General features: G+C 35.4%; 2 protein-coding genes across 3 annotated transcripts; both read left to right on the top strand.

Annotated features, from left to right (window-relative positions):
- LOC11416750 (ABC transporter I family member 17) lies at positions 1–1547 on the top strand. Of its 2 annotated transcripts, none has more exons than XM_039829487.1 (3): positions 1–103; positions 262–758; positions 833–1547. In XM_039829487.1, the coding sequence occupies exons 1-3, from the start codon at positions 91–93 to the stop codon at positions 1085–1087; spliced, it is 765 nt and encodes a 254-aa protein (XP_039685421.1). In that variant the 5' UTR covers positions 1–90; the 3' UTR covers positions 1088–1547. The 2 variants fall into 2 exon arrangements, with proteins under 2 accessions (XP_039685421.1, XP_003631128.1); XM_003631080.4 differs by having other exon boundaries at positions 33–185; positions 833–1539.
- A 3974-nt stretch (positions 1548–5521) lies between these two features.
- On the top strand, positions 5522–11873 carry LOC11415768 (ERAD-associated E3 ubiquitin-protein ligase component HRD3A). Its single transcript, XM_003631079.4, has 6 exons — positions 5522–6167; positions 6264–6755; positions 6922–7137; positions 9853–10176; positions 10290–10532; positions 11296–11873. The coding sequence occupies exons 1-6, from the start codon at positions 5640–5642 to the stop codon at positions 11515–11517; spliced, it is 2025 nt and encodes a 674-aa protein (XP_003631127.2). The 5' UTR covers positions 5522–5639; the 3' UTR covers positions 11518–11873.
- Positions 11874–16114: the final 4241 nt, after the last annotated feature.

Raw genomic sequence — 16114 nt, 5'->3', positions numbered from 1 at the left:
ATTTTATTAATTAATTAAAAGAGAACCTTAAAAATAGAAAAGAAATATTGTAGGGGAGGAGTGATCTATCTACTAGCATAAGAATCAGATATGACCGGGGAAGGTTGTATTCTTATTGGTGAATGATCACCATACATTCTCATTCTCTCAATCACACACACGCCCAATTATGTCTTCCGTCTTAGGTAAAGAAAGATTGAACTAAACGATTCAATCTCTAATAAAACTTGATTTTGATTTCTTGTTTTTTGTGTTTGACAGAGCACTTGTTGGATGTGGAGGAGCAGCAGCAACCAAAAATCCAGATAAAAAATCTGAGAAAAGAATCGGATGATGGGAAGCTTCAAATACTGAAAGGCATCACCGTTGACATCCCAAAAGGTATGGTTGTTGGAATCATAGGTCCTAGTGGTAGCGGCAAGTCAACCCTCTTAAGGGCCATGAATCGCCTCTGGGAGCCACCTTCCTCCTCCGTCTTCCTCGATGGCGTAGACATATGTAACCTTGACGTTCTTTCCCTCCGCCGTAAGGTCGCCATGCTCTTTCAGCTCCCTGCTCTCTTTGAAGGTACAGTTGCGGACAACGTGAGATATGGACCACAACTGAGGGGAATAAAGCTAACGGACGATGAGGTGGGGAAGTTGCTGTTAATGGCGGATCTAGATGCTTCTACTTTTAAGGATAAGTCAGGTGCTGAACTCTCTGTGGGTCAAGCTCAAAGAGTTGCACTTGCCAGGACTCTAGCTAACTCACCCGAGGTATGTATTAATTAATTACTTCAATCCATCCAATATTCCAATTCCAATTCCAATTCCAAATATAATATAAACAGGTTTTGCTGTTGGATGAGCCTACTAGTGCATTAGATCCAATATCCACAGAAAATATTGAAGGTGCCCTCATGAAGTTGAACAAGAATCAGGGCATGACACTCATCATGGTTTCTCATAGCATCAAACAAATACAGAGGATGGCTGATGTAGTGTGCTTGGTTGTTGATGGTGAAATTGTTGAAGTTCTTAAGCCTAATCAACTCTCTCAAGCTAACCATCCCATGGCAAGGAGGTTTCTTGAACTCAGTTCTTAATCTTCCCTTCACTTTCACTTTCACTTTCACTTGTTGGGTAAATCCCATATGTTCTACTTATTACTGTTTATCAGTCACATATATTGAGCCGCCTCTCATAATTATCACTCATTTTATTTAGGGTCATATCAAGAACCTTAAAAAGAAATTTTAAAATAAAAATAACACTTTTAAACTTTTTAGAAGTTGACAACAAAAATTTCAATGTAATACTTTTTAGAGTGATGATACATGTACCACCCATGTGGCAACACACCCTTTACACCCACACAAAATTCTGACACGTGGCAATCTGGAGCCCACACAAATAGAAGATAAATTGTGGTTGTGAGATGAACTTACAAAAATATCCCTAATACATAGGGTGTAGAATGGGGTGTAGGAATAAAGGGTGTTCACGTAACATTTTCTTACTTTTTATATTTAATTTTTTAACCGGTGCTCCGGAGACACCTGTTGACATTTTTCTTTTAATTACTATATGTTGCTTGCTTTAAAGGCATTTTTTTATTATATAAGAAAAGGCATGTTTAATTAAACGCTCAATTCACACGTGCATAAGTGGTAATATGAATGGAAAGTAAAAAATTCCACTAGTAATTTATTAGTACTTTCTCATATATTAATAATAAGAAGAAAATACAAATTAATAGTAAGAAGAAAATACAAATTATACAGTTTGATCTAGAAAGTTGTACAATTCTTTTATCCTGCAAGGGAAAATATGAAATGGTTATCGGGGAGTCCAAGCGTTTGGGTGAAATTGTTCGGAGGGGTTGATACTTGAGATAGATGTTTTATCAAAGGGATGATCATTAAGAGAGCGTTCAGAGTTGTTGAGTTAACACATCTTCTTCCACAATCAAAGGATCCTCAAAGTGAACTTCTTCTACTTCAATTCGATCATACATGAGTATCACCAAATTATTTTTTTGGCCTAAGGGTGTGCCAAGCCATTCACTTGGAGGAGGTAGTTGTGTTCTTTGATAAATAATTGCTTTTAAGAGTATTGTATCGATTTGTTATAAATTTTTAAAAAAATTATAATATAAAAAAATTTAACAACAATTTCAAATGAGAAGTTTTTTTTGGTGGTGGCCGGGATTCGAACTTCAGACCTTGCATATATTATGCATTGTCCTACCAACTTAACTAAGCTCATGAAGACATTTTAAAGGAGAAGTTGTTAGCATGTTAAGAAGTAACTTTTCAAAAATTAAACTCTTAAATATTTTAGAGGAGAGAGAAATTAAATGCCAAAAGAATGAAATAATTTGTAACAAAAAAAATTCCTTTTTATATAATTGTATCCATAAAAAATTAAATTATTTTTTTAAAAAATTATTTTTGTTTAGATATACAAACACAAATAGATTCTGATGTTTTTTAGGAAAGATTTTATTTTTTATAAAATATCTAAAACATAATCTCGAAATTATTTAGCGTAAATTACTTTTATTTCAATTTGTAACAAACAAACTCTAAATAGAACCATTATAAAGTAAAGTCTGTGTTTGTGCTAACTCCTTAAAATTAATTTTGAAGAGGTCTAAACTAATTGGCATAATAGGTCATTTGGTCCCCCAATTAATTTTCAATTTTCATTTTGGTCCCTCGATTAATTTTCAGTTTTCATTTTGGTCCCATAACTAAAAAAACTCACGTTTCGGTCACTTAATATACGTCCGTCAGTCAAATTGGTCCACTCCGTTAGTTTCTTAATGTCTGATATTTTTTATACGATTTTAACCGTTTGATTGCATGTCCATTGTATATATAGTAAACCATCGGCACCTAATTTTTTTCACTTTTCATCATCTTCCCTCTTCTTCTTCCTCATATCTTCATCATCTTTCATCATGTTCAAAATGTTCAACCTTATCCATAATTTTTTTTTTCCAAAACAAATTATTGAAACTCAATTTTTTCCACTACAAAATCAAACACACGGGTTTCAATTTCTTCAACTCCACATTCATCAACATTCATACAAAACCCAAATCATAAAATCACTTTCTCAATCCGTATCCATACAAAAATCACATCACCACAAAAATCTCAAAACACTGATTTAAAAAACTTGATGTTCTTCTCCAAAATACAACACTAATTGGCTTAAAAACTCAAGCAAAACCCATTATTTGCTTCAAATTTTTTACCATCGTGCAACAGATTTTTTTTTCATACTTGTTTACCTTTAATGTAGCTTCAACACCATTAATGGGTTCCTTAAAATGGGTCTTCATGTTCAGTGGTTTTGTCTTTTCCTTTAAACCTTATTCTTCAATGAAAAAGGTAGCAACTTTCATAGATATGGTACGAAGGTAGATCTGGAAACTTGATGGAAATTTCAGAATAAGAGAAAAGGGAAAATATGATTAAAATAATTGGAAACATGAGAGAAATTTGAGCAAGAGAAAATGATGACTTTGAAAAGAAAGAATAAGAAATTGGAATTTAAAAGAGAGAGGTTAATCATGTTATGTTTGTTTTGATTCACCGTAAGATAAAGTAGTATTGCATAATCCAATGGTAGTATTCTCTTTAAAAAAATTAAATGGTTTAAATTTAAAAATTAATACGGTCTATGATGGACCACCTACAATATTGGTCCACCATAGATATTTGGAGTTAAAGTTAACCGTCAGGGATTTATTTGATCGACAGAGAGACAATTAAGTAACCAAAACATGAGTTTTATTAATTATGGGATCAAAATGAAAACTTAAAATTAATTAAGGGATCAAATGATCTATTAAACCCACAATGATTTTATTTCCTGATTTTAGGTATATATTGCAAGCCCATGCACTTTTTTAGTCTTAGAAGGTTGAAATACCTTTCATTTAGTTAGTGAGTAAGACAATGAGCAATCTATCTTGCTTCGCCTTCAAGGAGGGGTTGAAATGTTTTTCCTTTTGCCCCTAAGCCCTATTCTTCATAGAAGAATTCAAACCCTAGCTCAAATCAAGTTTAGCGTTGGATTCCCCCCACCGTTGATAGTATGAAGAACAAGGTTTATGTTGTGCATCATTATTCTATTTGGTGGGGTTTTGGTTATGGGATTAGAGATTTTGTTGGCAGTTTTTTTGGTTTTTGTATATTGGACCAAAGAGTTCTCATTTTATTTATTGTTGAATCCCTTGGTGTGTGTTAGGTCTTTGTTTCGCTAGTGACATTTTGGGAAAGAATTACATTTTGAAACTCGAGTATAAATTAATAGTTCAGGGATTGAAAATAGGAAAGAATTTTGTGGTATATGTTCATTCTTTTCTTTTTGGAGCGTTAATCACTCATGAATAACTTCAAGTCTTCACACTTTAGTCGTGCGAGAAGCGGTAGTGATATTCTATAGTAAAATTTGCTCTTATGGTACTTGAGAGAGGTGTGATTAGAATATATTCACACCTTTCAGGGCCTTCTTTTGTTTGCGTGTACTAGCCCATATTGAGTTTTTTTTATTTTTCTTTCTTTCAATATTTGAGGTATTTTAAAAAAGGGTCATATTAACCAATGCCTCCGGGGCATTGGTTAAGGAAGTCAAAAGAAGAAATTATAAGTAAAAAAAGATACTTTTTTTAAACTTTTAATACATTGATTACACAACTTTCAATGTAAAACTTACTATATTCGCTCTCTTAACCAGTGCCTCCGGGACACTGGTTAACATTTCCCTCTATGTTTAGTTCCGTAGCAATTTTGACCCCAATTAAAAAAATCAATTTCCAGCCTTCACCCCCTTTTGCATCTCATTGACCCCTCCTATTTTGACCGGGTCAAAGCCCACGTGGGCACTCACTTAAGTGAGGTGGACGCCATGTAGGCAAATTTTAATTAAAAATAAAGGATAAAACCATGCGGGTATTTTATGAAGGCAAATTCTATGGTACATCCAATAAATTTGGATGTATCGGTACACCAAGTTGTAAAATTAATAATAAATGAGTTGTTTTTTTGAAGAAAAATAATTATTTTCTATCATTGACAACTAAGATAATTAAATTTTATATACCAAAAGTTTCGACGAAATAAAATTTAATTTTTAAGAATTTTTATTACTCATAACAATGAATATTGATTATTTTTTATGACAAAATGTAAATTTTGTAATATGATCCTTATAAATAATGAAATGATGGTTTTTCTTATGAAATGATGTTTTCTAAAATATAAATATTGACAAATACCTTTTTATTTCATTAAAGTGATATTTAATTTATATATTTTATGAAACAAGAGTACCAGTACATTCAAAATTGTGAGTGTACCATATCAGTTCCCTTAAAATAATAAATAAATTTATTTGAAACCAGTGAGAATGATAGGAAGTAAATGCACTTGTTACCTCAAAAAAATATGTGAAGAGTGATGAGTTGGACGGTTGGTATTGGTAGGAATAACGCAAATGTACGTGTCATGGCCCCCCTCACATTTCTCGTTCCTGATTTGAATTGAATTGAATTGCATTGTAGTATTGATTTGCTTCCAATCCTTTCTTTCTTTCTTTCTTTCTCTGAATGTTGTAATTATCAAAACACACACACACAGAGCAATGCCGCCCAAGTTGTTTCTCTCTCTTCTAACTTTCTCTCTCCTCACCCTCTCCGTCGCCGCTCGTCCCTACGTTCTCGTCCTTTCCCAGGAAGACTTCAAAGACGAAGTTCCCGCTGATTCCGATTCCTCTTCCGCCGAGTGGGATGAATTCGGCGACTCCGACTCCCACAAATCCGAAGAAGATCTCGATCCTGGCTCATGGCGCCAAATCTTCGAACCCTCCACCACCGACCCCCAATCCCAATCCCAATCCCAATCCCAATCCGATACCGACGCTCTCTACTACTCCGCCGTTACTAAGCTAATGACTGGGGATGCCAGGATCATAGAAGAGGGCTCCGGCGAGATTGAAACAGCTGCAGAATCTGGTCACCCGGCTGCACAATCAGTGTTAGGGTTTTTGTGGGGAATAGGTCTTTTCAGAGAGAGGAACAAACAGAAAGCATTTGTTTATCATCACTTTGCTTCAGAGGGTGGCAATATGCAATCCAAAATGGCTCTCGCTTATCTCTACACTCGTCAAGATGTCAGTTCTCTTCTCTTCTCTTCTATTCTATTCTATTATATCCTATTCTTAATTAATGAATCAAATTTTGAACGTTCAATTTTGGAATGTTTGCAGATGTTTGATAAATCCGTTAAGCTTTATGCTGAATTGGCAGAAGTTGCTGTAAATAGTTTTCTCATTTCCAAAGATTCTCCTGTCATCGAACCTGTTAGGCTACACAATGGAGCTGAAGAGAACAAAGAAGCACTCAGAAAGTCTAAAGGGGAAGAGGATGAAGACTTTCAGATTCTTGAGTATCAGGCCCAGAAAGGGAATGCTGCTGCTATGTACAAAGTCGGTCTCTTTTACTACTTTGGCCTTCGTGGTTTGAGGCGTGACCATTCTAAGGCACTCTCATGGTTCCTTAAGGCCGTCGAGAAAGGAGAGCCTCGCTCTATGGAACTTCTTGGAGAGATATATGCCAGGGGAGCAGGTGTTGAGAGAAACTACACCAAAGCTTTTGAATGGCTTACTCTTGCATCCAAACACCACCTCTATTCTGCTTATAATGGCATCGGTTATTTGTACGTCAAAGGCTATGGAGTCGACAGCAAAAATTACACTAAAGTACTATACATCCTTACATTTTTGTCTTTATTTACATAACATTCATTCTAATTTGAACTTTTGGACTGTATGGAATGAAGACTAATATTATTTGGGGAATGCAAAGGGGACAGATTTTATCTCTGTATGTCTATGCTTAATTTGCAGTATCTTGTGTGAGTTACAGGCAAAGGAGTATTTTGAAAAGGCTGCTGATAACGAAGAGGTTGGAGGCCATTATAACCTGGGTGTCTTGTATCTCAAAGGGATTGGAGTGAAAAGAGATGTCAAGTTGGCATGTAAATTCTTTATTGTGGCTGCCAACCACGGTCAACCAAAGGCTTTCTACCAGCTCGCAAAGATTTTCCATCTTGGTGTTGGGTTTAAGAAGAACGTTCCATTGGTAAGCTGATTCTTAATTTGTCTTCTTTTATTAATGCAAGTGCCAATGGAATATTGTTGATTAACTTAGGTAAGAGCCTGATGTCAATATGATACTCTCCTCTGCAGTTTATTTTAATATAATATACTATACTATATTTTACTAGACATAAGAAGGGTGAATTAGCTTATGTCACTGCAATCATATAATATAATGTTTGTGAGATGACTATGTTTTTTAGCTGATGATGATCCAACTATTTGTTGATATATACTGGAACCGGAAGATCTGTGTATTTCAGTCTACTAGTTCGGTCTGAGTATAAAAAGAGAGACTGACCTAAATATTCTTCAATGTTATCCATTCTTAAGCTTTCAATAGAAGAATATAATTGATCAATAAACTATATCAGAATTTGGAATCATTATTATGATAAAGTTTAGTTGAACTCTATTGATTTTGTTCAAGATGCATGCAAGCCTTTATTTACATACAGATTTTAAACTATTTCTACCTCCCAAACAAATAGGATACATGAAGAAATCTGCCTTATTGCTTTTCTAAGCATGCATAATTTATATAATTGAGGGTGCAATTACCCTGATGATTCTAAAATATAGAATCATGAGAAATTGAGAATGCGAAAATTGATAGGCCTAAATATGAAAGATGAATTTCAAAGCCAATCGATCAGTGACCCGAACCCAAAACTTAGGATCTAAAAGGTTGATAGCAGAAGTAATAAAAAGCGCCCAAACGGGCAAGGCCAGAAATAAATTTGCTGATGCTAAATACATTCAAGTGCTCCTGAAAGGAGAAAATGAGCAACTACTAGTCCAACTACTGGTGTTAGAGTTGAAGTGTATAAGAGGAGACGAAAAGGAAACTTGAAAGAGGTACCAATTGTGGATGATGGGCTAAAAGGATCATGGTCAACCCATGTTTGGGAAAGGCCTTCAGTTAGCTTAGGAGGACGAAGCAATTGGGAACAAGGGTAATATAACAGAATTGACATGTGGCAGTGCAGCAGAGAATGGGAATACGCGTGAATGGTGTGTGGGAGGAGGGATATGAAATGGGGAATGATTATTCGAAGGATAGTTGCAACAGAATAGAGGTAGGAAGGATTTCACTGGGAACTGGTATAAGGTAGAACTGAGAGGGATCTCTCAGTCCCGTTAGATTTTGCTACCACTTACCATCTTTGCCTTTTCCTATTTCCTTTTGTAAGGAGCCAGTTTCCATTTCTATTGCTAATTTTGTAGTCTTAATACACCCACCAGGTATTTCTTCCTATTAAAATACTTGGTTCCTATCAGTGGCTTATTGATGAAGAAAGTATGTGTCTCTGTCTCCCACCCACGCACGCAAACACACTCTTCGGTTGACAGTTGACACCATTTAAAAACTATGCATAATAATAGATCCAAGATAATTTTGATTCGACCTGGGACCCAATATGTAACAGCCCAAAGATCTGGAAAGTTTACACATGAAGGAGTAGAGGGTGAGTGTCTGAGATGGCAGAGAGTGAATGCCAAGAAGAGGGTAGTTACGTGAAACATGTGTTTTGGTTATTAGTAGGCTTGGTGCTGGGTACTGGAGGCATTAGGGGTTTACATTAAAACCGGTTCACATGAACCATAACTGAAAATCCAGTGAACCAATCTTAAAAACCCAAACCATATTTACAAAAACCAAACCAGTCCATTTTAATAATTAAAAAGTAAATTGGCTAATTGTTTTTGAAAACCGGTTTGATATTTGGTATCCATATTACACAACATTGCCATTTCACAAATTGGTTTGCGATTGGAAAACCCTTCTTCTCAAATCTATAATTTCTTCTTCCCTGTGTATGGAAAACTATTCACTGCAAATTTCACAATCCTTCTTCACAGATCTGCGATCTTTTAACAATACTCAGCTTCTTAATTGAAGAATCACCATCACTGCTGCATACTCCGCCGTCATCATCGTCTCTTCCACCGCGAGAACACGAAACCCTCTCAACGGCCTCGTTTTTAATCTCTCGGTTGCCATCTCTTTCCTCTCATACTCAACAGTTAACACAATGTTGTTCAGCAACGACGTTTTCATCGTCGATTGAGCGGCGAAGCAGAGGGTCGTGGTGAGAAACGACCTTGTTTCCTACTCATATCTATTACGTGATGTGATCGTGAGTTTTTCAGTGGTAGCGTGTAATTAAAAATGATATTGAAGGTTATTTTTTTTGTTTTGTATTATACACTGGTTCTGATCCAGTTTTGAACCGAATTTGCAAAAAAAAAAAAGTTTTTATGAAAGAGGTTTAAGAACTGAACCGAACCATAAGTTTGGTTTAGTTCTTGAACTATTCACACCCCTAGGAGGTATCTTTTGGGAATTAGTAAGTTGTTATGGGTGGATGACCACTTGCTCTCTGTAGGAGCATAGCTCTGTGGAAGTACGATTTCTTTCATTCAACTGTAGTTTTCTCACTTTTTGAAGTAATATATCAGCTGTTTTCCATTAATTCAGTGTCCACTGTTTATATTGTCTTCTGTGTTTTCTCCGGTCTGTATCACATAATTCATTAGAACATAAATTATGATGGTCATTATTGGATCTAGAGTGCTATCCCAATATTAAATTTTATGAATCGTTATGTTTTTCATTCCCTAATGACTATTATATCATAAAACAAGTCTTTGCCAACAAATATACGTGCTAATAATATTAAATTTGTGATCTTAGGCTACTGCCCTATACAAATTAGTTGCAGAAAGAGGTCCATGGAGTTCTTTGTCCAGATGGGCACTAGAAGCATACTTAAAAGGCGATGTTGGCAAGGCCTATATGTTGTACTCAAGAATGGCTGAGATGGGCTATGAGGTGGCACAGAGCAATGCTGCTTGGATTCTCGACAAATATGGAGAACGAAGCATGTGCATGGGTGAATCTGGATTTTGCACCGATGCAGAAAGGCATCAGCGGGCACATTCTTTGTGGTGGCAAGCTTCTGAGCAGGGTAATGAACACGCTGCTTTACTAATTGGAGATGCATATTACTATGGCCGGGTATGTGATTGACTTTGGAATGAATTAAGCATGTGTGTGCTTTGAACATTCAATTTAAGCCACGGTGCACTCTTTACCTACAACTTCACTTTCTTGTCTTTCTCTTATGTCAGGGAACTGCCAGGGATTATGACCGAGCTGCTGAGGCTTACATGCATGCCAAATCACAATCTAATGCACAAGCCATGTTCAATCTTGGGTACATGCATGAGCATGGCCAAGGACTTCCTCTTGACCTTCATCTAGCCAAGCGTTACTATGATGAAGCTCTAGAGCATGATCCTGCAGCTAAGTTGCCAGTCACACTGGCTCTTACAAGCTTGTGGGTTCGGAAGAACCATGCTGACAGTTTATTGGTGAGTTTCTTTGGTTTACCCGCTGCAATACTTCGTAGCAACAACCAATAAGTGGAAGTTGACATTGTTTAAATCTACTTTTCTTGTTATACCGTCTCAGTTACCTGTTGTAGTTTATGTTCATTTAGGTTATAGATCCTGATATGATATTCTGTCTCAATTACCTATGATCTATATATCTTTAACATAACTTGTATTTTTGCTATGTGAATATGTCGCAACATTTTCCCCGATGTAGTGGGCAGCAACTCACATATTTGATGAAGTTTTTAATATTGCGGTGTAAAAATACTGAAATAATTTCTCTCTTCTTAACACAACTCAGTCATTTATATGAACGCTTGGAGCGTTTGTCTGATAGGACAATTCCACTGGTGAAAGAAAATGAACTGTAAAATCGAAAGAAATTTTGAAAGTTTTTAATAATAATCAAAGGGATTATCTAACCCACCCCCAAAAATGTACTAAGTAAGTGTAAATAAAATAAAAAACATTCCCGGGGAATGGTAATAAAAAATAAAAATAAAAAGAATGTCTTTTAGATAGATCTCTTTCCTATTTTATAGAAAAATAGTATTTTTTTGACCAAATTGTATTTTACTCCCATGGATATTATTTTTATTTATTATTTTGTTCGTTCAATGTTCTCTTTAACCTGACTTGCCTTTAAGTCGACTCCTTCTGTTGTGTTATTTTTTCTAAACAATATTTCAGTTTTCACACTTCTAGATCCTGATTGTGCTGTGCTTATTTTTTTCATTAGGTCCACATAATTGATTCTTTGCCGGGTGTCTATCCCAAATTAGAAGCTTGGGTAGAGAATGTGCTTTTGGAGGAGGGAAATGCAACAATTCTAACCCTCTTTGCGTGCCTCCTAACTGTGCTGTATCTGCGGGAGAGACAACGAAGGCAAGCTGTTGTTGTAGCTGGAGAGGTCGCTCAGCCAAATCGCCCTAATGAACTTGGTGTGCCTGCACCCATCTAGTTCATAGTACTACCAGTTTCAGAAGGTACAAAGACTGTCTTGGATGGGGTCGATTTCATGTGCAATATATATGATAGGGTGTCAGGTTTTCCTTCCTTTTAGGTAGAAACGGGTTTATAACTTTAGGTCAAATTGTACCATAGAGAACTTGAAGTGGTGGGAATAACAACTGGATTTGTAGATATTCCTTGTGTATTTTGTAAGGTAGGAACAGGAACATGTTTCTACACTTGATCGCTTACCCAAGAGATGAAAGCTAAAAAGTAAAGATGCATACACTGTTGTGCAAGTTTTTCTGTATGGGATTATTTGATGAACTTTACAGAGAAATAGTACACCATAATCTTCTCATTGTGCCCCCCCCCCTGCTGTTAAAAATGAAGTAGCCTTGCTTTTAATGGAACTTTGTGATAGAGAAACGAAGATCACTGGTCGGGCATAGCTTGCAAATGAGAAACAATTATGCAGTTGGACACTTCGGTTCTTTATTAGTATTTACCAATATTGCTTTTCTGAAATGATTAATCAAGGTTTCATATTGCATATTCTGAGTCTTGGTAAGGGCATTGCAGTGGCATTCGTACGCCAGAAATTGTACGACGGAAGCATCTTGTTTTGGTTGTTTTTTTATTTCTTTAAATGAAATAGGGCCTAAGCCCAGCCTGTTTTGGATGTTTGAAGTATTGATATTGACATCCCTCTTCATTCTTGACTTTCAAGCCCTCCTCTTCCTGCTTAAAACTAGGAAAATTGATTTTCTCCCTTTCAAAATTGCTCATTCTCTTATCTCAGTGGGAGTTAACTCACTCGACATTTTTTCAGCATGAGAAGGGTAAATTTCTATAACTAGGTGGAGTATATTCTACTATCGTCGTTGTATTTTTGTTTACCAAACGACATTTTGGGGTTTACCTAAACGCCAAATGTTTTGATTCAAACCCAAACCATCAATATCTCACAACTGGTTAAGTTCTACTACCTCTCAGACCCTATTCCAAGCAGTTGTTCTTCAGTGTAGCTGTGACCAAATTTGTGATTCTTTGGTCACACTGTTGGCTATTGTGTTTGAGACCTCTCATTAGGAAACCCTTTCTTCTCTATTTTTCTATGTATTTTTCGTAAATTTTTTATTTGCCTCTGACTTTACAAAATTCAATGAAAGAAACAGTATGACAAATTCTGCTTAAAGTCAGCATTATTTCAACTTAAACAAATCAATCAAAAATAAAATTGGGGGTGAGAGATTGGACATCTCAATTGATTTAAGCTAAAGGATTAAAAGAGTTAAAGGTTCAGTCATGATAAAGAGAAGAAAAGAAATAAAATGAAAAATACGAACACATACTAAAGTTTGTCATTCGAAAGAAAAAATAAAAAATAGGCTTAATACATGCTTTGGTCCCTTAACTTATTTTTGGATTTCATTTTGGTCCCATAATTATAAAGTGTTTCAATTTGATCCTATAAATCTTATGTCGTTTACCATTTTAGTCCTCTCCGTTAGATTTTTTGCAAAATCCGTTAACTCCTTCCACGTGTCCCTTAAGATTGATGATCAACGACTGAATTTAAAAAATAGGTGGCATACCGTGGACTGACAACATATGATAATTTCTATTTTTCTTAATTTTTCTGAAAATAAAAATTAAAAATCACTATCAATATTCATCTTCTTTCCTCTTCATCTCCTAACTTCATACAAAAAAAAAAAGCCAGCAACACAAAATTTCATACAATTCCAGCAACACCTATCAATCTTCATCTTCTTTCCACTTCATCAACTCTTCTTTTCTCAAAACAATTCCAACAAGATATTCAAGATTTAAGTAAATCCTCTCTTTTCAACAACAACAAACAACAATTTCTTCAACATCAACAACAACAACAACAACCTTTTCAACAACAACATCAGCAACAACCTCAACAAATTTTACTCTCACAACCAAATCATGTAACTAAGAGCTTGCTAATATTACAAAATGAATAAATCGGTTACAGAAAATTGATTTATCCATCAACAACATAACCAAATCCAGTATATTACAAAATTAAAAAATAGCAAAGATCTTTACATATGATATTCAAGATTCACTTAAATTTTAGATTACTATGACCCCATTTTCAACGAGAATTTGAAGGTTAAGAAAAAAAATTACGGTATTTGAATTGGTATCTATCAATCTTCTTAGAAATGACATGCACTTTCGCTTTGACTAGGTTCAATAGACACACAATATTCGCCTTTTGTGGAACATGAACATTAAAGAAGGTGCTTGTGATTGGGTTGGCTTATCTTTCGAGTCACACTCACAATGAGACATAATGATTTTCTCTTTAGTACGATAACAACACTTGCTTTGATTCAAATGGCTTTAGCTAGGAGGTCCTTATGCTTGACCCATATTTCAGCAAGCAGTTTTTTACAAGAGCATATATATAATTATGTTACCCTATACTGCGTCGAAGGGACGGTGGATCCGGTGGTGGCTGATGGTGGAGGGACGGTTGTGCAGGGAGAACTGGTGGTGCAGAGGACATTGTTGCGATTGTTGTTGTAAGGGTTTGGAGAGAAAAGTTTTAGAGAGAGGAAGTGGTTTTGTGATTTTGTGAGGAAGTGGTTTTAGAGAGAGAGATAGAATAGTGGTGGAGATTGATTTTTGGTTTGCCATTTAAAAAATAATGAATTTGAATTTGAATTTTTTTATTTTCTGGAATTGTTATATGAAGATAATTGTCAAAGATGAAGAAGAATATCAATGAAGATGATGAAAAGAAAAAAATTAGGTGTTAATTATTTACCGTAGCCTATAATAGACCTACATGATTCAATGGTTTTCATTTTGAAAAAAATATCGAACAGTTAAAATTAAAAAAATTAATAGGTCTATGGTAGACCACCTGCAATGTTGTTACACCTTAGATATTTATGGTTAAAATGTAACGGATATGACCAAAATAGGTAACAGCAAAAAACATAAGGGATCAAATTGAGACATTTTATAGTTATAGGACTAAAATGAAATTCAAAAATAAGTTAAGGGACCAAAGCATGTATTAAGTCTAAAAAATAAAACTAAGTTATTGGAGAACAATATTGAGAACATTTTACAACAAAAAACAGATTGCCAAAATGAATTGAGGAAAGTAAATGAACATCAGGTTTATAAATGAAAATTGCTCGTTGTGTACTTTGACCACCGTTTTTAAAACGAAAACTAATCCAATCTTGATTGTATTTTAACTGTTTGGTTTTGAATTATCGTAGCTTTATAAACAACCCAAAACAACGAGGAGAGAAATTATTTTAAACTAATTGTTTTTTTCAAATTTTTTGATGGAAGAGAGGAGTGAAGATCAAAACTCCACCAAAAATGAAGGATTTACAACGTATAAAATATTTTATAGTTTTATGAAGGATTTAAAACAAGAGCGCATAAAATGAAAAGTATTCTTATAATGAGGCAGCTTCAGGTCAGGCGATCAGTCTCCCTAAGTCTAAAATATTTTATAGCAGGAATGTGTTGAATAATCTCCAAAACGTGGTTACTTCGATCCTAGGAGTTCAGGCGGTACTTGGGACGGGCAAATATCTCGGGTTACCATCCATGATTGGAAGAAATAAAAAAGCTACCTTCAACTTTATTAAAGATAGAGTATGGCAGAGGATTAATTTGTGGAGTAGCAAATGCTCGTCTAAAGCCAGCAGAGAGGTAATGATAAAATCTGCTCTACAAGCCATACCTTCGTATGTTATGAGCATATTTTTGCTGCCTACTACTCTTGTTGACGAGATTGAAAAAAATGATAAATGCCTTTTGGTGGGGAAATGGTGGAAACAATAATAGAGGTATTCATTGGCTATCTTGGGATAAACTCATTGTTCATAAAAAATTTGGCGGGATGGGCTTCAAAGATTTGACGGCTTTCAATTTGGCAATGCTAGGAAAGCAAGGGTGGAAATTCCAAACCCAACCTGAATGTTTGGTCACAAGACTGTTTAAAGCTAGGTACTTTCCACGTGGTAATTATATTGAGGCGAAGCTAGGCCATAATCCAAGTTTTGTTTGGCGAGGCATTTTTAATGCAAGGATGGTGGTGCGCTCAGGGGCAAGATCGAAGATAGGCAACATAATTAATATTCCAATATTTGAAGCGCCTTGGTTGAGTGATGGTGGCTGCATTTTAGGCGAAGGCCAGTCAAGTGATGTAATACATCAGACAAGAATTAACTCTCTTATTGATCACAATAATCATAATTGGGATTATAACGTGATCAATTATTATTTTGATCCTGAAACAGTGCAGAAAATTTTAAAAACTCCTCTCTTTTATCAGGTGGAGGAAGACCAACTTATATGGAGAGCAGAGAAAAATGGACATTATTCCGTGAGGAGTGCGTATCGTATATGCATGGAGGAGATTGCAGGTAATTCTCATCTTCATAGAGCTGGAAATTGGGACAATATTTGGAGGATTAAGGTACCTCCGAAAGTGAAGAATTTAATTTGGAGTGTGCCGGAATTGTCTACCGACACGAGCAAGATTATTAGATAAAGGAGTTCATTGCCCTTTTTGCGATGAGAGTTATGAGGATACA

Source organism: Medicago truncatula, chromosome 8, assembly GCF_003473485.1.
Source record: "Medicago truncatula cultivar Jemalong A17 chromosome 8, MtrunA17r5.0-ANR, whole genome shotgun sequence".
NCBI classification, from domain to species: Eukaryota; Viridiplantae; Streptophyta; class Magnoliopsida; order Fabales; family Fabaceae; genus Medicago; species Medicago truncatula.
This window is presented reverse-complemented; position numbering and strand designations above follow the sequence as displayed.

Bases quoted from the DNA above. Each gene is read 5' to 3' on its own strand.
- LOC11416750 (XM_003631080.4), top strand. The intron at 759-832 runs GTATGTATTAAT...TAATATAAACAG, and splicing joins CTCTAGCTAACTCACCCGAG to GTTTTGCTGTTGGATGAGCC.
- LOC11415768 (XM_003631079.4), top strand. From the start codon at position 5,640: ATGCCGCCCAAGTTGTTTCTCTCTCTTCTAACTTTCTCTCTCCTCACC. The intron at 6,168-6,263 runs GTCAGTTCTCTT...GAATGTTTGCAG, and splicing joins ATCTCTACACTCGTCAAGAT to ATGTTTGATAAATCCGTTAA. The intron at 10,533-11,295 runs GTGAGTTTCTTT...TTTTTTCATTAG, and splicing joins ACCATGCTGACAGTTTATTG to GTCCACATAATTGATTCTTT.